The sequence below is a fragment of the Caretta caretta genome, chromosome 14 (assembly GCF_965140235.1).
Source record: "Caretta caretta isolate rCarCar2 chromosome 14, rCarCar1.hap1, whole genome shotgun sequence".
NCBI classification, from domain to species: domain Eukaryota; kingdom Metazoa; phylum Chordata; order Testudines; family Cheloniidae; genus Caretta; species Caretta caretta.
The window spans coordinates 8,173,482-8,195,120 of NC_134219.1; the positions used below are offsets into that span (position 1 = coordinate 8,173,482).

The following is a 21,639-nucleotide window of genomic DNA, read 5'->3' on the forward strand; positions in this document are numbered from 1 at the left end:
ACATATACACAGGTTCAGAAGAGAATACGGTTCCTATTTGTTCTGTACACCCTCTTCTAGAGAAGGCAGGTTGCTGTCTTGCAGGGAGCAAAGGGCTATTATACCCTCATTGTTTAACAGATTATTTTAAAACTTTATGAAATTAGAAGCTAAGACCAATAAGTAATGAGAATGGATCTATTTTAAAAGAAGGATTAATATCTAACATATCACATGCCTAATCACATTGAGCAGTGGCCCCAAGCAGAAGCGGAAAGAAGCGCTGCCGGCCGAAATGCAGCCGAGAAACGGCAACGCTTTTCAGCGGCATTGCAGCGGGCGGTTCTCCGGCGGGCGTGCTTGGCGGCAGCATTTTGGCAGTGCAGTGTCCTGCGGGCGCATGAAACTGCCCCAGCGGGCACGTTGGGGCCCCTGACATACAGCATCTGTGCACAAAGCTCCAGTTGACAGTGAGTTCTTTCTGTGCTAACATGTAGCCATGACTACCCCACACGACATTCACAGTAGAAGTAGCAAATCCACTCTTTGTATTTACACTTCTCAAAAAAATCATAGACAATAAAGATAAAAATGACCTATTAGCCTGTCTTGTCCTTCCCTTTTCTAAAGGACAACAATCTAGTACGTTTTCTAGTTCCTTCTTCATCCTGGTTTCTAAATGTGCCAAGTAACAGAGCTTCAGCCATTCCCTTGGAAATGTATTACACACGCTCATATATCTGTCTCAATGTCAACAAGTTTAATCTAATATTTTGTAATGAGTTAGAGGGGAATACATCAATGAAAGTAGAAGGGATGCATAATACATTGCTTTCCATTAAAATGAGCGGTGATCGTTTTATCATGTGAAATGGACAACTTTCTACTGTTGTGTGTTGTCTCCATATGATGCTTTCCACATTTATGTTGACTTGTTCAATCCGTTCAGCTTCCTTCTAACCATTCCTGGTAAACTATTAAAAGTGCATATGTAATACTATTTAATCCATTTGAACAGAAAATCTTTACTACAACGTATCACAGTCCCAAAATCAAACCAGTTTCAGTTCTCTTCTGTGCATCTTAAATGCCTATTAAACCCATGAAAGATTTTTTTTCACATCTGATAAATCTTTTTGCTTAAATGAAAACTGCAAGTCTGTCTCCTTGTAGTGGTATTTCATTCTCTGTATAACATGTACACAAAGTCTCACAAACATCCCTGGCAAATAACCAATACAATGAAGTAAGAGATGATTTTTGGCTTGACAGGGACACAAATTTACTGTCTTCATCATCAGTATACTTAAGATAATTGTAATAGCTACTAGGGAATTTGCAGTAAAAGTGATCATTTAGTTTACCTCAAAGCATGAATTCAGCAGACCATGATTGAAATTAAAATAAATTCCTTCCACTTTCTAAAAGCATTTAGGAGAAAGCATGCAAGACTTTTTCCTTATCAACTTATAATACATAATTCTGAATTCTCTATTAGTCAGTTACAGATGTTAATTCCATTCAGATAACTGCTGCAATATTGTGTTAAATGTATATAAGCCTCAGTAACATTTAAAATTTCATTATTATTAGTCAGATATCAGGTGGCAGTATAACATTTTTATTTCATCAAAGCTTTCTCTAACTTGAATCAATTTAAAGCAGTCCATATTATTACACATATATTAGCTGAATAACTATATTACTGCTATTCTGAGACATGCTACTCTTTACACAATCATCTTAAGTGGCTACATTGGTTCTAGTCTACTGATGAAAACCTTCTTCTCCAGATTATTAAATTATTTCCATTGACTAGGGAGACACCTTCTGGTGAGCTATTCAACCACCAAATCCTGTAGTACTCAAGCACTATACTTCCTTCATTCACTCCCCCTTTCCTTCTTTGATTGAACATGAGCACATTCCATGTTCATGCTTAGTAAGATTTAACAAGATGAACCTCACTCCCCAAGCAAAAGATCTGAATCAGACCAATTAAAAACAACACTTTGGAGTGGGACTGCACTTTCCTTTCAAAAGTCTGTTTCTATAAACTGATGAATTAAGCCTCTGGACATCCCATGAAGTCAGGAAGTATTTTACAGATTGTGAAACTGAGGCACAAGGAGGTTAACTGACACATTTTTTTTAAGTGACCTCTAATTTTGGGTGTTCAACTTCAAATACCAAGAGCCTGATTTTCAGAGGGGATGAACTGAAGCTCCTGACGTCAACTGGTGTCCTGGACAGTCAGCACTTCTGAAAATTAGGTCATAGGTGTCTAAAGTTGGGCACACAAGAATGGAGCACCCAAAATTAAAGGTCACGTTTGAAAGAGCAAGCCTTAGCCATCTGCCCAATGTAACACTCCAAATCAGGGGTGAAGGCAGCAACACAATGCAGGTTTCTTGTCTCCCAGTCCAACGCTCCCCGTCCTAGTGTATTAATTAATAAGCCACTGTAATGTTCATAGCTACCATTTGTTTTACTATAGGTTCTTTCAAATAGTACATCATGGTGCTTTTCTAAGAGGAAATAAACTCCTTAGTCTCCCAAACAACTTACCAAAAAAAAAATCAAATATTTTTGAGGTTTTTCTCATATTTGACATTTTTCTGGATTACACAATGGATGCTTTCACACTAACACTTAAAGATCTGATATTCAGCTAATCAGAAATGCAAGTCCAATTAACACTTTTTAGTGTGCTCTCGCATAAACACTTTACCACAAAAGCCATAATTAATTTTTGAGAGTTCTTATACTGTAAATTCAAGCTTTGTGTAATTTTAGAAATACTTTTTCTTCACTGAGAGATGAACTCTCAAGTGGTGAGAAAAACTAAGTTTGAGTTTCTTTTGAAACTTCAGCTGTCTTAGTCATCATGCCACCTCAAAACTTTTGTAGTCTTTGATATACTTCTTTCTCTCAGATTTTTCTGGGCACCATGAAGTTGGAGGAAAGCACAGTAAAAACGAACAGGAAAAATTTATCAGCCAAAATCTCAGCAAATCTGCCCTCTGCCCAATATTCCAACCTTCCAAGCAATGTTATAAAATTTCAGCATAATTATGCTTCTATTTCTAATTTGTTAGGGAAAAGGTTATTTTCTATAATTACATCACAAAAGTTTAAGACTTAACAGATCATTAGCCCATCTACTGCCAGTGCAGACCGTAGCCCCCCAAAAGACCAAATATCCCTTAGCTTGAGAAGCACTGCTCTATCTGATGTGGGGAGACCGGCATTTGCTTTTTCCAATGTGCACGCAGACCAGCAGCCGATGGCTCGCGGACCGGCACTGGTCCACGGACCACCACTTTGATTAGCACTGCCTTAGAGCATATGGCTGCGTGCGCCAGTTTTTTAAAAGGTTCAGTATGGCGTTTAACATTCATGTGCGTAAGTTCCACACAGGGCATGCACAGCAGCATTTTACTACTCAGTGGCACAGTGTAGTATGCAGTAATGGCTCATGAACTCAGGGCCCAATGCAGCAAAAATACACTGAACTTCCATGAAAGCCAATATGTGAGGCTTCTGAAAACTTGAGTGAGAATCTGGTCTACAATTTGAATAGCAAAACATGTGACAGGTATGATTATTATTATAGTCTGCTTTCTTTTTTAATGTAAGAGTGAGAAAGATGAAGAAGTTTAAATCCTCAAAAATTACATGAAGGGTCCAAATTACCACCAGATCCGAACTAGCATCTAAATTAGAGCTTGGCCTGCACACCTGCTTGTTCATACAAAGCCCACGTTTGCATATGGAAATCAGAGTGTTGGCTTATTTATTCAAACCTTTATTGCCCCTATTTTCTACTCTAAGCATGTTAAGTAATTATCTAAAATAAAAATTTTCCACAATATTACAATAAACACAACTTACACATAAAGCTCTCCAAGACTTTCCCAACCCCACCAGAGACTCCCTTGCGACAGTCAATTAAAGACACTTTACCAATGCCATTTCAACCTCTTCCACATGACACCTTTCAGCACTTGACCTTTGGCCTTCCAAGGAAAGTCTGGGACAAGCACTGCAATTTGCAGTGTGCCCTAAAGGTCAAAAAAAAAACAAAAATAGCCAGGCTCAAAATTAAGGCTAGGAGCGAGAACCAGAGTGCTGAATCCTTCACCAAGAATGCCCAGCAACCAACACCCTCCTGCTTATAGTGAGGGCTCTTAGCTCAAGCGCTGGAGATGACCACATCCGCTATAGGATCACAAGGAGAGAGGTAATCTCGCAGGCAGACAGAAACAAACCATTTAGCATGTCATAGATCAAAACCAACACTATGAATTTGACCTGGAAATCAATTGGCAGCCAATGCAGATTTTGGAGTATGGATTATGTGCTCCAAGCGGGAAACTCTGCTTAGTAATAATCAGCTGGCTCAATTCTACACCAGCTGCAGCTTCTGCATATAGTCCTACGCAGAGCACACTGCATAATCCACCTTTAGGCGAAAAAATGCCCATGTGCACACAAACAGATGCATTCTGAGCTCAAAACTGGAGGTGTCACTACTGAAAAATTAGCCCAAAGGACAACATTTGATTTAAAGCAAGCACCACCAGGAAGCTGGTGATTCTATTGTGTATCTAAGTATTGCAGGGGTCTTGATACAGCAGGTGGGGTGTTACATGCTGCATATGAAGCCATAAAGTAGCCTCAAGTTTTAACCTTTTCTCTGCATTTTCTTGTGCATGTTTAGGCCTATTGCATCATTTTCAAATCATGCACACCACCACTTTCTAAATGGGATCAATTAGGGGCTGATGAAAGTGAGGAACCAGCAGTACTGGTTAACCCAGCAATGCACTGCAACCATGGACTGCAAATTATTCCAGTCCTGGACCTCTCCTGAGAGACCCTGTTGTCAATCAGTTGTTTTATAATCTGTACAAATATCTACTAGAGGCTATCAAGATCCACAACAATCACCATTTGTGACCTAAGGCACACGGGATCACATGTATGTAGAACTTTGACCCAGTGTATTAAAATGGGTTGACTATAACATAATTTAATCAAAAGAAGAAGATTTCTATCATCAACTCTACCAAACAGAAGACACTTAAAAAATATGTATAGAACTTACGTTTATTAATCCACTTAACAGAAAGCCATGCAATAGCAATAATTTATTGCAGTACCAAATTATCCAAAAGTGAAGCATCATGTATTGGAATGTACTCATTATTCCATCGTTTGTACATGCAAGCTGCTCTTTTGTCTTCCATGAGATGTTGGCAATGTAATTTTCAACATGAATATTAACAAAGTAAAAACATTATTTATTTGTTGTTTGTATCATTGTTTTCTCTAAGTCTGATCTTGGTTTAAAATGCTTTGAAAGATAAACCTCCATAAAATACATGTGATGGAGGTCAGCAAGAGGGAATCTGTTAGTTTGCTGAAAACATCATGTAGAGGCAAATTCTTTGTATGTTAAATTCCAGCTCCCCAATAGAGGAGTGCTATGACTAGGTATATTCAGTGAACTGGTTCAAGTTTACTATCGCTTATACAAGATATGAAAGCAAAAATGACTAGATACTATTTTCCTGCTTCAAAAAAGTCTCTTTCAATAATAGTACATATTATTAATATTCTTAAATGACCACTGCATAATTAGATTAAACTCCTGACTACGTCCGGAGGCACAGTGCTCTACAGAAGACATTCTTGTATTGGTATATACAGGATTTTACTTGCTACCACATCAAGTTAAGGGGGAAATGATGCCAATAAGAGTTCTTGATCTAGGGGTATGTCACCTTAAAACATTTTCATACCATACAAGTGAAGGTGAGATCATTAATCACAAATGTCAAAATAGAAAAATGGTCTAGTATAGCATGACTATGAACCTGGAACGTGTACCTTATTTTTCCACCTGTATCCTTCTCATATGTCTAATGGTGCTGGAAAGCATATATATATAATGACAAAGAATATTCCTGACACAAAAAATAGAGTCTACATTATGTGCCCATCTTACACTTGGAAAGCTATTACTCAGTCTGCCTGTTTAGCGAATAGTAGGTAAAGCATCAGCTCTCCAAAGCAGTTACTCTAGATGTACACGTCTGCAACAGAGATCAGGATCCATGAGGAGGATTCAAAAGTTTTCTTAAACCTGCAATCGTCTATAGAGAAGAATGGTAATACTTTTCTTTTCTGAAACCCCTTTTATTTGAGGATGTCACAGATAACTGAACTGTAACAGGCTCTCTTTTTTGGCAAGGGAACAGAAACATTCTAAATTGCCCCTGCTGTCCTTAACATTTTTTTGTATTTAGGGAGCTGTAAGAAGAAAAAACTAACATCAGGACCCTCGGGAAACACAGTACATTTGAGGTTAGTGTCTCTAACCCTAACCAAAGGTTAATGAAGACATCTCTTTATCTTCACAGCCATTTATTACTACAGTATATATTTCCATTCTCTTCTATGAAGAGGTAAGATTTCAAGACTCATATCCACTCTTAATTTACTTTAAAGATGTAAGAAGGCTTAATGACTAACTGTTAGCCCTTTCAAAACCAGTCAGAGAAGTGTAATTACAATGAAAGGGTGACACCCTAATCATTTTTAGTAGGACAGCAACAGTCAGTTAAGACAGAATTTTGTAAAAGTATTACTTACTTGCTGACTTCCTTATACTGTGCTATTTCCTCAATATAAAGGAGGTCATGCAACCGAGACTGATAGTTGATCTTGGTCAATGATTTGTCCAGGACAGACTGTGTAAACAGCTGGTCAGCAGATAGAGGAATTTGGTATCTGATAAGAAGGCTCTTCTCCAATTCAGTAGTTTCATTAGGCTCAAAATCTACAATAGTCTTAGAAGTAGAATCCCAACGCTTAGCTGTAGTTAGTAACTGTTGCCGTGCATGCATCAGGTATTCAAGATCTGCATGTGGAAATACAAACAGGGACAAGATTCAGTTCAAATTCTCCAAGATCATTTTCTACACTTTGATCACATGTAAATGACATATATAAGTGGGAAACAATAGATTTTTCCCCACCACAGCTTATTCATGTAAAACAGAATAATTGTGAATTTGTAAGCTAAACTTAATTTTTAACTAACAGAATATGGTTTGGTTCTTCAAGGAGAACACAGGATTACTGAAGTCACTAAGCTATCTTAAAAGAATCAAACTGCAGATAAGATTCTCCTTTGTCTAGGACAGTTTTCATAATTTTACTGTTGAAGAACAAGTCCAACTTCAGAGACTGATTGACAACAGACACAAAAACCAACTCACACACAAGAATAAGAGAGTATCAAAATATAGCAACTCTACAGGTAGAACATACAAATTAAACAAGCAATGGAAGGAATCTATTACTATAACTAAGAGCAATCAGAAGCATCCATAATATCTGCATGTCCTTTTCAAATTTTAGATATAATAGCAAACACCTTTCCCCTCCAAAACCAGAGAAAATACACATGAACCTCACAAGGTAAATCATGTCAGCTAAGCTGCGGGGGAACCAGTAGGGTAGGTGATAGGGAATCTCCTAACTTGCAGTACACGGAAGGCCTTTAGCACATTAAAAACTAAATCCTAGGTTAATATAACATTAGGGTTAAACATTTGAAAAGATTCACATCGTACACACACAATTAATTCTCCAAGCATCACTTGAAAGTGTGACCACATTGATAAATGGAAGGAAATTAATGTTTCAGTCTGTCCTTAGTTAGTTCTGTTATGTCTATATATTGTAGCCCAAATCATAAAGATGAAGTCAAGAATTTTTCATAGACCCCTGCAATAGCCATTGACACGCAAAAATTCAACACATGGCAACTGCTACCTGGAGGACTACTTAGGGGTTTCATGCAACAGAAATATAGTTAAGCTAAAAGCTTCAAAATGATTTAGCATTCATGGTGAAGCAACAGCTGCCTTTTAATGTATCAACTTTGAATCAGGCATAATATGGGTACCCAGATATCACAGCATTGCCTGTGAAAGAGTTAAGAAAGACTCTGTAACCTCAAATAAAATATTTCATTTTATCTACATCATTCTGTATCCTAAAGAGATGAAAAATGTGATGTCTGAGTGATAATATGAGGCCAGTTTAGCAACAGGAATCTCAGATCAACATCACTCTTCAGCCATCGGAAACAGGCCTGTCTCACTTAGTAAACTACTCTAATATTTTTGAAAGTTCATCTAAGAGAGATTAGAAAGAAGATATAAATAATTCTCTTCTTCCTCTAAACTGAATGATGTTAGGTGCTAATGATGTACAACAGGAGAAAAAGGCCCATGTTTGATGATTTCAGAATTAGGAATTATCTCACCATGGGTATTACATTTTCCTGTACTGATCATATCTTAAGAGTGTAACAGTACAGTCAGACTGCCAGGACACTGTCCTTGTTTGCTAGGAAAATTGGCCATTTGATATTGCATGCTACAGATACTTCCTGTAACTGTTCGTCTGACATAACTATTTTCTGAGTATTAACATGGAATATACATACAGGGTTGCTTTCCTAAAAAGACTTTTGTGCATTTCCAATCCTAAGAACATTTTCACGGCATGAAAAACTAATCTTCTCTTGAAAGAGAGAGCTTCCCAAGAAAAGTGACAGATGCCGCTCAACTTAAATGTCTCTTCTCAATACTATTTAAAAAGGAGGATGCTTGTCTTTCATGAGGTCATAGCTCCAATATCCTTAAAAGTTATTATTGACCTTCCCAAGTCACTGCCTAGATCTATCTGTCATATACGGATTTGTACCGGCAGTGTAGGCACTCACTAACAACAGGTGAAGGCCTCCTTCAGGATTGTTTGCTCGATGTAACTTCTTCCGTCAGACTGCTACATACTATAACCCAACACCCCACCACTCAAGGAAATATAAATGCAAAACACGCACATGGAACAAGATATATGCCTAACATCACAATTCCTTCACTTGCTTTCAGTTGCAATCCTTACCCTTCCATGGCCCATATGTTGTCTACATAGATTGTTAGCTCTTAAGGGAAAGACTTTGCACTTATGTTTGGTTGTAAAGAACCTAGCGCACTTTTGGGCATTAGATAAATATTAATAATAATCTGACTGATTGGAGATTTCCTTTGCTATCTCTCTGCATACAGAGATGTGACATCTCAAAAAGAGGTGTTGTAGTGAACTCGGCAGGCAGTACACTATGCAGCTTCATCTTTCCATTTTGCGCCAGAGTGCCATTTACATTGCCCTTGCCCTTGATCTAGTTTTAGCAGTCAACACTGAGAAATCCTGGCAGTTTAAACTGCAAGGACACTGACTTGTCTGAAGATTAATAGTTTTGCCTTTGCAAATAAATTATGGCTTGGCTCTCTTGGTCTTAAACAGCTCTACATTGCAAGGACACCAGGTCTCTGCAAGTTTACTGACTTTGGAAACCTGTCAGCTCTGGTTAGCTGCCCTCTTGCATGGAGATCACATAATAGTTCCTGAAAAGACCACAGCCTTGCTCTTAAACACAGTATCTCATGCATTCTGAAACATACCCTATGTGAAGCTCTAGTGTATTGTGGACACTACAACTTCCTGCTTTGGGCTATAAGTATTCAGGTAATCTGGAAAGAACAGTTCATAAACTATGGCATTTGCTATTTACATTTTCTCTTCGCTGATCTGGTAAATGTAAATCTGTTCTATGTAAACAAAGGATAGGAATAGCAAAAAGCAATACCTGCAACTCTAGCCAACCCACATACTATATGTATTAGTGTATAGCAATGACATCTATAATTATTTCTGTTAATAAAAAGGTCTCAAAAGTCTTATATCACTAAAAAACAAGGAAATATGAATTTCCTGGATCACTTAAAAGATGTAGGAATAGATCTGGAGATGCCAGAAATAGGAAAGAGTCTCTACAACACATCTCTGAAAGGTAGAAAGAAATTAATAACAATAGCCTGCAGAATTATGACCTCTGCCAAAAATTAAATCAATGTTCCTTCAAATCTTTGTGAGCTGAACTCTTCCTGGGATTCCCTGATGACTATAACAGACAGACTAGAGAAACAGTCTTCCTGAAGAGATAAAATACGCTTCATTGACCAGTATTCTGGTCATCTCCCAGACAGTCATACTCTATTTCAGTCAGAATCAGTCAATCTATTTCTGCACCTCCTAAGTAGTTTTGCCAATTTTGATCTGGATCTCATCAATTTCCTAAGATTTACAATTAACAGGAGTACAACTGGTTGTATTTTCCTACAGCCTTTAGGAGGAGATTATGCTAAATGTTTCTGAGTTCTGACCTCCTGTTTGGATAAATGAATTTGCACAAATTTCCAAAACAAGAATCAGTGCTCAGCTCTTGGCTTCTCAATATTGTAAGTCTTCTTGACAAATCAAGTTCTCATTAACTGCCAAGCAAAATATTTCTAATGATCTTCGGACTATACCCAACTGTTTCTGAGCAGGGGGGAAAAAAGTGTTGATTCCCCTTTGCCTCAAAAGACAATTCTTTGTCACATAAAAAAAATTAAAATTCTTCATCGAGCATGTTTTGAAGGTGAACCTAATCAGCATCTGGAGAACAGTCAGTGCAAAAAAAAAAAAAAAAAAGAAAAGAAAGCATTAACAGGACCACAAGCATTTCAGAACAGCCTAAGCAAAACACAAACACTAACTAGAAACTGACAAATGACTCAAAACTGTGAAGAAAGAAAGGCTTTCGTGTGCTAATCTGGAAATTCTTTTGAAAAAGGGAAAGTTAGTCAGAAAAGAAGCAGCAACAAACTGGTTTTATTTATTCAAAAACAATGAGAAATGATTCTAGCAAAGCAGAACTGAATATCAGCCATTATTCACGTCTATCTGACTCTAGCACTCAATTGCTTTAAAATGTCCCAAGCAAAAGTGTTGTAATCACCTCTCTTAGGAAACTGTGTCAAAATCTATTAAATCTCTCTTTCTCAGACACAACTTCAATTTTCCTTCCCTTAGTTTCATCTCATTAATCCTGGTTATTCTCATTGCAACACAGTAAAAATGCTTCTTAGGCCCGTTAAGTCTTCTCATCTCTCCAATCTTCATAGAGACACAGATGACTACCAGGCCTCACCCTACCTTCTTAGCTTATTGCCAAGCAGTACACATTTAGCTCTTTTAATCTTTCCCCATAAATCAATCACTCCTGCTCCCTGATCATCTTTCCCCTTCTTCTCTGAATGCCTACCAATTTGTAGATCTCTTTCTGACAATGAGGTGCCTAGAACCGAAAGTCCTGATTTCCTGTTTGTAACTGACAGGAACAGATCAATGCAGTAAACAAAATACAATGACCATGGCAACATTTAGTTCAAATTTAACTTGAACACAAAGACAATCATGTTTTCTGCGCAGTGCAAGTAGAGACAATATTGCTTTCCAACAATTTCTCGCATTTCTATATCAGGACTTAGGACCAGACGGTCCCCTGTAAATGGCAAGGCAACATTAACTCCACTGACACTATGGCAATTTACACCTGCTGAAGATCTGGCCCAAAATCTACATTTATAGACATGTAAGACATTATATATTATATCATGAAGGACATTCATTATCCACTAACATAAATGTTCTGCACAGAGATGAGAAAAGGAAAAAATAATGTCTGATAAATAATCATCTTGTATTTATAGTAAACTGACTATCATATTACAGGAGAACACACAACATCAAATGCTCATCATACTGACTGATGAGCACTGCAGGACATGTTTCGGATTCTCAAAATTACCACAAGGAGAAACATTCTTTTGGACATTTCTATCAACTCTGTTCAGTAGAAAAAGAAAAATAGCTGAACGTTACCTTCTGTTGAAGCAGCATCAATCATTACTCGTTGCATGAGTACTGGTTCCAACCCAAAATCAAACACTACGGTTTGGCGAAATGTTCCAAAGATTTCCGTGTTAAAGGCAATACTGACTTTGTATATGTAGTGATCTATTCCATTTTGGGCCATCTTTCCTCCTATCCATTCCTGACAGTTTTCTGGGACTTCTTGTGATACCTGGGTAGTGCTGTCTCCAGCAGATATTGCAACGATATTGAAATGAGGACGATGGGCATCATAAAGCAATGCCACTCGATACAGCATTCTTGCAGGCTACAGAGAAATGCAAACATTGAAGTGACAATAAATTCTGAAAACTATTTTATGAAGTGCTTCATCTGAGGCCAGATTAGGGGAGGCTAAAAGACTTCATTCATCAGGCACACCTGAGTCTCTGCACTCTCAAGAACATAGTGTCCCCATACCTCCCAGCATCCACACCAGCAATCGCCACCCCAATGGGGAGAAACAGAGTGGAGGTTGGGGCATGCCCCACTACTTCACTTTAAAAGAAGCATTTTGGAGCTGAAACACTAATTGCAAAAGTCTGTGGGTTTACTGGAGCAAAGAAATAAGATCCAAGTGCTGCAGCATGCTAGCTTTAATATTGATCCATTTTCAAAGAGGAGGAATCCTACCTTACAAGTGAGAGCAAATGTCCACGTTTGTTGAGACTTTTTGGTGGTGACAGTAACCGATAGTTCAGGATTATGCTCTACTCTCACTCCTTCTACACATTCACTAAGCTAGATTTAAAGAGAAAGAAACCTAGCATTAAACTTCTACAGACATTGTCAATAAAGAAGACAGTCAAGCCAAGTTAACATCTTAAAACAGAAAGCCTAAAATGATTGTTTCATAAGTTAAGGGTTGATTTCAGCAAAAACATTGTGCAGGATTCTAATATCAGCACCGGACAAGAACTAATTCCGATATACGCTAAATCAGAGAGGCAGACAACAATTAAGAATGTAACTCAACTACATCATGTTATGTACACAAAAAGACCCAAAACAACCATTCAGGGAGAACAAACACTACCTGATTTTCATAGGCATGGATTTCAAAAATCAGTTTAGGTCAGTCAGGTCTAAGATTTCAGTTGGAAACAAGGGTTTTATACAATAAGGCACCGAGACTGCATTTCCCAACAGATCCAATATTCTCAGTGATTTCAGTGAGAGTACTAGAGTACGAGGAGAGCAGAATCACGCTTTCTGCTCATTAATCCATTTGGCAAAGTGCTCACTTTTCCCAGATTTTATCAACGATAGACTGAAAACTCCTTTGTGTCAGTCATAAGAAGAGCTGGTTGACTGCTGCAAAACTAGTGCCACAAACATTCTTTGGACTTGCAAAGAACTGTTGGGTTTGATCAGATCCATAACACTTACTCTTCATAGTCAAATAAATTTGTTAGTCTCTAAGGTGCCACAAGTATTCCTTTTCTTTTTGCGGATACAGACTAACACGACTGCTACTCTGAAACCTTACTCTTCAGTATCCACAAACATTTGTATGACCAAATGAATGTTTGGAGAATGACTTTTCTTCATGCAAACTCCTGCAACTGCAAGCAAAGAAGGAGAATCACACACAAAAAGGAGTATTCACCGCTGAAAATTAATGCTTCAGTTTAAAAAGTACCACCATCCGAACAAAGAGCAGGAACACCACTGCATGACTTGGTTGACCCATCCTGCACCATGAATAGTCAATATGCAAAATGAACAATTTGCAATCAATCCACAAGTTGTAGTTCACAAACTCTTTGTTGAATTCCTGAGGAGAACAACTGCATTTGTAGAAACCACTCACAGCCTATGAAAGCTTTGTAAGCAGGAAAAGTTTCTTGGGAATGAATAATTCGACCAGTTCTAGTGGTAAGGACTGAAAACAGGCTCATCTGATAGTTTTAAATATGAACACAAAGAAGGAGTTTGTTTTCCTTACCACTTTCTCAGGAGATAATGAATTCATCCATTTCTCAATCAAGGTTTCCATATAACTACCCGAACATTGTTTGTTTTCCTTCTGTTGTTTTAATCTTATCAAGCGGGAAGCATATCGTTTTTGCCATTCTGTTAGCTCTTCCTGGGAATGTGCTGAAGTACACTGTGCACCATACCTGCAGATCCCTTGCTCTAAAAATCTACACAAAACAGGAAAAACAATTATGCCTCAAACTTTTCAAAGTTCCAATTTAAAAACAAACAAACAATAACTGAGATTTTACTTCAAAGAGTTTTCTCCCGGCTTTTGATTCTCTCACTTAAAACATAAAATGGCAGGATCAGTCAATAGAAACTGGTTTAGTTACATATACATGTACATACAGGATTGTTCAGCAGCAGCCTCTCTTGCAGTAATGCCCATAATGGTATATGCAGAATTTTTCCAATTTAACCATAAAGGGCCATAAATCATTTTACTAAGAAACTTTTACTTTCAAATAAATATGTGCTGAACACCTAACAATGTCAATGACAAACTTTTCTCTAAAGGTCATGTTATTACTTATCAGATGAGTGCTCTTTCAGCAGACATTTTCTGAAGCAACACTGACATCATGTGGTTCTTTTAGTTAACTTCAGGTAGATATTGTGTAAATGTTTTATAGATAGATTTAGAAAATCTCCCAAAGGACATACAGTACTGAACACCAACCTCTTTGAAACAAGAGAGTCAGACCAAGTACGTGTACAACACTTTATTATGTTTGTGGATTTTTTTAAATAATGTCAAGTAATGTTCCCAGGTGATATCATTTTGCTTACACTTTAAAATTAAGAAATCCCTTTAGTACCATCTTATTGCCCACACACAATTTAAGAATTCCAGTTCTCTCAGAAAATGCTATGCAGCTGTTAGTCTACACTTTGCATTCAAATAGCTATATTATTTGGAAAATATTCTTGTAGCTAGAATTTTAGCATGTCAGCTATCATTATTTAAAGCTGTAAACACTTAAAAAAATTAGACTGGATGGAGGGAGAATTGGAGGATAGAATTTAATGTTTAAGGTTTGACAGTACTGTGAAATCATCTGGTATACAGCATAAACAGCAGGACAATCCTCACTTCTACATGAGAAACCTAAAATTGATTAATTAAAACACCACATGTACCAAACAGCTGACGACAGCCAACGATCTATACCATGATCTTGTAAATGTAGAAGATGTGTAATTAACTTTATGTTGAGTTTCATATATAAGTTTACACTACAGGACGAATTTAGACATCTTCCCACATTGATGTGTTACTGAAAAAGAGGATGGATCAACTAGGTCAAAGGTCACTGATAGATACAGCATATGATGATTAATGTTATGACCTTCTCGTAGTAAATATATTATGTAACAATGCAAATTAGATGGTAAAACTGGAGCTATGTGATTGAAAAATCACAGAAAAACCTTGAAGCAAAGTGTCTGATATACAAGCCACATTTACTTATAGTTTATTATTTGAATTAGCATACTCTTTTCCTTTAAGAAAAGTTTAGAAAGTTTAAAATGATGCCACTGTGTTCTGATGCTCCAAGTATAAATTTTGTATGAAAGAAAGTAAACATTTTAGATATCATTTTAAGAGAAGTGTTCTCATGTTATTTACTTAAAATATTTTCACTGAAAACAATTCTTTGTTTGGATTTAAACATTCCCCTGCAATGTTTTTAATATCATTGTACCAGTGCATGAGAATTCAAGAGTGAAACAGATTAGAATAAAAAAGTGACACTGACTAGTCTATTTTCACAGACTAAACTAAATGAATGGCTAACAAAAAAACAATTTATAAAAATGTGAGTAAAATTAATTGTTTACATTTAAAACAATCTATACTATTACTAGCATACATGTAAGAGATTCAATTTTGAATGGATAGTTTTATCAACATCCCTTAAGAAACTTCAAATTCATTCCTGACCTAATAAAAACAATAAACCACAATATACACTGCTGGATATTTGGAATTTTTATTATTATTTAGAAAATGTTGACCCTTCGTATTAGAAGTGTTCTCATTTTCCAGAAAATATTTCTAGAAACAAGTACTTGGGTTCTTCCTCATCAGCACTTAATAGAAAGATACAGCACTTTAAATCATTCACCATTAACCAGTTTTGCACATTCTTTCATTTCTCAGTACTTCTAGCAACAATTACATTTATTTTACACATTCAGTTCCTTATTGAGTATGTCTTGCAATTCCTTCATTTCATTATCTAGTAGATGCCACATCTCTATTGCCATGTGCCACCTTCAAGACAACTGTGGTTTCAAAAATTAATATTCAGTGTTCTTACTGTCTCTTTATAAATAAACCTAACTCCCACAGCCAGAATTATAATAATCACATGGATTCACTAATCAAGACCTTCTTCTCAACCCAAAGGTAATAGTTCCTGTAATACAAAAGTAATCAGTGGACATTAGATTATATCCTCACTGGAACAAAATGCAGAATTGGGATTAAAAATCTGGCTCAAAATGCCACTATTTATACAGGTACAATACTGAGAGTTAAAAACAGAGGGCCTGATTTTTCTAAAATGCTGCTACTTCTTTCATATGGCAAAAAAAGACAATTAGCAACATTCAAATAACCAAGTCCAGGAGCAAGATGGCAAACTTCACACGGTGCTCCTGTTATGTGTTACTGATTAACACAAAGAATGTCATCAAAAAGCTACCAAACATCAAGTTGTCAATCTCCCAGCATGATTACCAGCATGAAATTATAAAATGCTGACATCAATGGGAATTGCAGGTGCTCTGCACTTCTGAAATATCAGGTCCAAAGAGCCTAGATTTTCACACGCTCAACCATACCAGCTGAAAAGCAGGTCAGATTGCAACACATCCTGGGAAATTAATTGATGTATACATGACACATGCAAGGCAGAATCAAGTCACAGTGCAGGACTTCCCAGGTTAATGCATCTTTTGGCACTTTTACTAATGATAAAAACTACATACACAGGAAGCATGGTCTAATCCTAATGGACTGAGAAAGAGACTAGGAGCTAAGCCAATCTTGGCACAAATTGTGCGATCTTGAGCAAGGCATTTCGTGTGTGTGTGTGCGCGCGCGCACTTCTCCCTCTGCAAAATGGGGCTAAACATACTTAAGGGTTGGTGTTATTGACTTCATTTTACAGACAGAGAAACTGATGTGCTGAGAAGCGAAGTGACTTACCCAGAGACACAGTGTGAATGGGTTCCCTGATCTAATACGTAGGTTATATCCCTTGACCTCATAGTGTCTCCACTCATGAATTAAACAGTTATCAGCAAATAAAAGAAATGAAATTATTCCTTAAACAGAGATGCTTCTCATCACCAATAAAACTATATCACTTTACCTCTTACACAATGTGTACTCCTCACTACTTGTGACGCCCCTGGGTGGGGGGCGGAATTGCCAACCATCCTGAGATCCTGTAGAGTAATGGGGGATTCTGGTTATTTTTCCAGTTGCCAGTATAAGAATTTTTGGTAGACATTCACAGGGTTATATGTTTCTGAACACCATCTCACAGCATATAAACACACAAGCAGGTCTGCTGTTTCCCCATAGCAATCTATTGAGCAATTGATTTCAATACCTGAGAAATTTACGTGGGACGAAAGTTGGAATCATATAAAGCAAGTTACAGAAATTAATCTGTGGTATTGCCGTAACAAACTGACCAATAAACGTGGCCTGGCGTCTCCAAACAAAACTGGAGCTAAATATTCATGCAGGGTTCCCCTTTACTGCTAGTGTGTTCCCTCCAACTAAATGTCAGGGACAAATGATTGGGCCGTGCCTATACAAGACAATGGTGTTTCTTCAGACAACTACGGTGGTTCCATCGTCAATGCTTCACCATGCAACTCAAAGCATCTTTTAAGTACGTTCTACTTACCATCTTCCAAATCCTCCCCATGGTATCCTGAGGGTACTTTGCTAGCTGCTGCCTGCAATAACAAAGAAAAAAGATATGTTGGTTCATATATCAAGATTTTGACTGTAAGTTGCATTTTGCTACTGTGTTCATAAGAGATTTTTTTTGTACTGACTGTTACAATACAATCTCAACTAGTTCAAACAACATTCTGGTCACAAACCAGGGTCTCATGTTAACATGCCAGCAGTCACAGTAACTGAATGGAGGAAATCTAATGTGAACATTAAATCTACTGTACCACAGTGTACTTATCTGATGAAAGAAAAAAATGTAATTGTACTGTCTAAAAACTTTGGCCCCAGTTCACCACGACAACAAAGCTGTGTCCAATAGGAGCCAGTCACAGCTCGCTGAACCTCATCAATTCAGCCTTTGTGGAAGTAAGAACAGCAGGGGGCCTATTCTAACTTCTGCCACTGGTATAAGGCCCATAATGGCTCTTATGCCAGGGGAGGATTAGGCATGGTAAAACTCTGCTACACCATGTCACCTCCCATCCACAACCACTCCTCGAACACCTGATATCCCTTTTTTCTACCTTTTACTGGGGTAGGAGAGGCAGCTGGTATAGAAAGCTAAAGAGGAGAGCTCTCTCTGGCTATTTTAAGATCAGTCCAAATCACTCATATGGCCTTAGTGGAACCGAGTGTGTGTCTCTTTTTTAAAAGCTATTGTTTAAAAAAGAGGGACTATTATTTTTGTGAGTGAATCATACTGCTGTTAGAGACATAAGAATTTAACATGACACTGGCAAATGAAGTAGTGGGCTGGTCACTGAGCAGATTGTTCCAAAGCTGCAAGCAGATGCAACAGAAAGAGTCAGAGTGCAATCATTTCAATTTGCATCTGGAGTAAGAGTGAAGTCTTACAACGTACTGACACGTCAATTTATTTTATATTTAGAGGAAAAGAAAAGCAATGATTTAAAGAATATGAACAAAGTCCAAAGTCCATATAGGAAAACAGTAATTCAAACAATAAATATAATGTTTAGACTAATCCCTCCCTCCTACAGATGTTGCTGGAGCATCTAGAATTTCCAAGTCACTTTAAGTCTTATGTCACGTTTAGGACACAGCTAAGAGATCTAGTGGATAATTTTCCCTGGAAAGAGGAATCACTTTCTGAATCATAAGAAATAAACAGAGTGTATGTGGATGTTCACATTTTTCTCCAGTCAATACTGCAAGCCACAGTCAACCACTTTTCAGCATTTTTCTTATTTTTTCATCAAAAACAAAGATCCAAGACTGGCGTAAGGCTGCTTTAAAGACAGTGAAGACAGGGAGGCTAGTGTAGGCTATAGTACCCAATACACCTTGTTCAAAGAGCACAGAACGAAACACCCTGCAGCCAACTGATCAGTCTTCACCTTCTTCCCAATAACATGCTTACTCTTACCGCTGTTTCAGCAAGCAGCATTTTTAGTCTTGTCAAATCTTTAGTTACCATCCCGTTCTAGGGAAAGAGAAAAACGTTAGTGCATTCGGTACATAAATCCTCTGCTATGGTAAACACAGGCAGCGAGGAACATTTTTTTCTACCCAATATTTGGGAAAGGGGACGGGCAAGAGGGGAAGACAAATGAGCTGTTGAGTTTTATTACATAATGGTAAATGACATACTGTGCAACACTGAGCAAACATTATTATGCAACAAGGAAACTTGCCCTTGATAAAAGCTAATCTCGAGCGACAGGTGTCAGGCAAAATGGGATACATGTGCAGGACAACTTGGTAAATAAACTCTAGGAAATTTGGCTGTCACCCACATGAAGCATTAATAGATTCCACATTCACAAGACAGTATTATTCAGAACAAATACCCTAGAGGCACTGTGACACACTGGAAAAGGATTCAAGAGACCTGGATTCTATTCCCAGCATGGCCACTGGCCTGGTGGGTGGCCTTGGGCAAGACATTTCACTTCTCTGTGCCTCAGCTTCCCCATCTGTAAAATGGGGATGATGATACTGACCTCCTTTGTAAAGAGCTTTGAGATCTATTGATGACAAGTTCTATATAAGGGCTAGGTATTATTACTATTATTATTGCTATTAGAATATTTACTCCAGCTCAGAAGGAGTCAATATCAGAAATTCACACTGCTGTATCCATGATCTAGTCACTTCTCCTCAAGAAGCTATTTTGCAAATTGATTACTTTTACAGTCTAACAACTCTTTCCATTCTGGAGTATGTTCCCTTTAACTGTTCTGTAGCAGCTTTCACTACAAATTAAGTGTTTGCCTTACTTCAGATAAATTCATTTTAAAGGATTTTATTGGGATTCCCTTGAATATGAAGTTATTTTTCAGTTAGAAGGCTATCTCATAGACATGGAAGGCACAATCCTGAACTCAGGAGTTCTGATTCAGGTCTGTGGTTTCATTTAACTGACCACTTGCTGCATTTATTAATTAAGTGCCACTGAGTTTGTTAGATAGCAGATTGTTATAATCGTCCTTTACATTCCACCTGTACTACAGAGCAGCAGAAAGAAACTCAAATATCTTTACTGCCAATCTGTACATTTGATAATCCTCATACACAGAGCTTTTATTTGAAATGCTATTCCATTTCTTTCCAAAAGCAGAGTTCACAAATCCAACTTGTAGGGCTCTTATATAGAGCATAAAGAATTTAAGTTACTGAGAAACATTCCCTTATACTACTGTGGGGGAAGCTGGATGCATTCCAGTTTCTGCAAGTAAAAACACTCCAAACTTTATTCATTGAATTACTCCACACAGACACTGGTAGAAGTCAGTAAACCATTTTCTGGCTTTACTACTCCTATTGAAAACAATCACGAATGATGATCTTTGATCTGTCATGAGATCATAAGTTTCAGCTTGGGCGTAGGGGCTTCACTTGGAAAGACCAAGCTATGTGTCGACCCATCATAACTGTAGAATAACAGTCTGAAATGCACTGCCTAGGTAATGGAGTATTTGGCTATTTACATTATTTTTTCTGAAGGCAAACTACTACTAAAAGACATGAACATGTATGTCAATCCTTTTCATTCTTTTTGTTTATCTTCATAACCATATCAGATAAGCTTCAGATAAATAACAGTACCATTATTGTCAGAGATTGCATTATTGTAAAAAGAGAATATATCTCAGGAAATTTGTTTTACCATCAGGAGGAGTGTATTACCCCAACATAATGTATTCCTCTGCCGTTACAATATTTATGTTCAAATTTAGATTTCTTCAAAACTAACCAATCATCCACATGCAGTAGGATACGCAGGATGCCTATTTGTTCCTTGCACAGCAACCCAATCTTAGATGTTATAAAGGGGTATAACAGGAAGAGGCATGTTTACGGTCAGTGTCACGCTGCATGTCAATCAATCCCAAGGCTTGTTAAAGATGCCAGGATTCAACAATGGAAGCCCTCCAATCAAGGGACAACAGCCCCAATGTTTGACGGGTGCTACAGCGATCAACCACAATAGGGAAAACAAGAGCCCCTTCCCAGATGAAAGTGAAAGGAGATTTGTATCACCAAACAGTTCTATCAAATATTTTAATCTTCAAGTAGGCTTTAGATTTTATACTCTTTAGAGCAAAGGCCCAACAATTACTTGGCACAGCTCACATATTGTACAGCAACAAGTGGGCTTATGGTATTTTATATATTTTAGTATTAATGCTGCATGTTTAAGCTCTTAAATCATTCAATAATTATAGGAACAGCCTTAAAATGATAAACTTATTAAAATTAGAAACTTGCTTTCACAATAAGTTTTTTTGCTTTTTCTTGCTAAGGCCTGAGTTTAGGGTTCTGGGTTTCTCCTCAAGGAGCTTTTG

The 21,639-nt window shown here is 37.5% G+C and overlaps 1 protein-coding gene across 3 annotated transcripts in view; it reads right to left on the bottom strand.

Annotated features, from left to right (window-relative positions):
- HELZ (helicase with zinc finger) overlaps window positions 1-21,639 on the bottom strand; it is a 152,124-nt gene that overhangs the window by 103,056 nt on the left and 27,429 nt on the right. For all 3 annotated transcript variants that reach the window (XM_048817549.2, XM_048817548.2, XM_048817551.2), the window contains 7 exons: window positions 19,218-19,274; window positions 17,775-17,826; window positions 17,229-17,304; window positions 13,811-14,009; window positions 12,496-12,603; window positions 11,833-12,130; window positions 6,640-6,907 (listed from right to left, as the gene is read on the bottom strand). In XM_048817549.2, coding sequence (XP_048673506.2) covers window positions 6,640-6,907; window positions 11,833-12,130; window positions 12,496-12,603; window positions 13,811-14,009; window positions 17,229-17,304; window positions 17,775-17,826; window positions 19,218-19,274 — 1,058 coding nt within the window. The remainder of the gene's footprint in view (window positions 1-6,639; window positions 6,908-11,832; window positions 12,131-12,495; window positions 12,604-13,810; window positions 14,010-17,228; window positions 17,305-17,774; window positions 17,827-19,217; window positions 19,275-21,639) is intronic.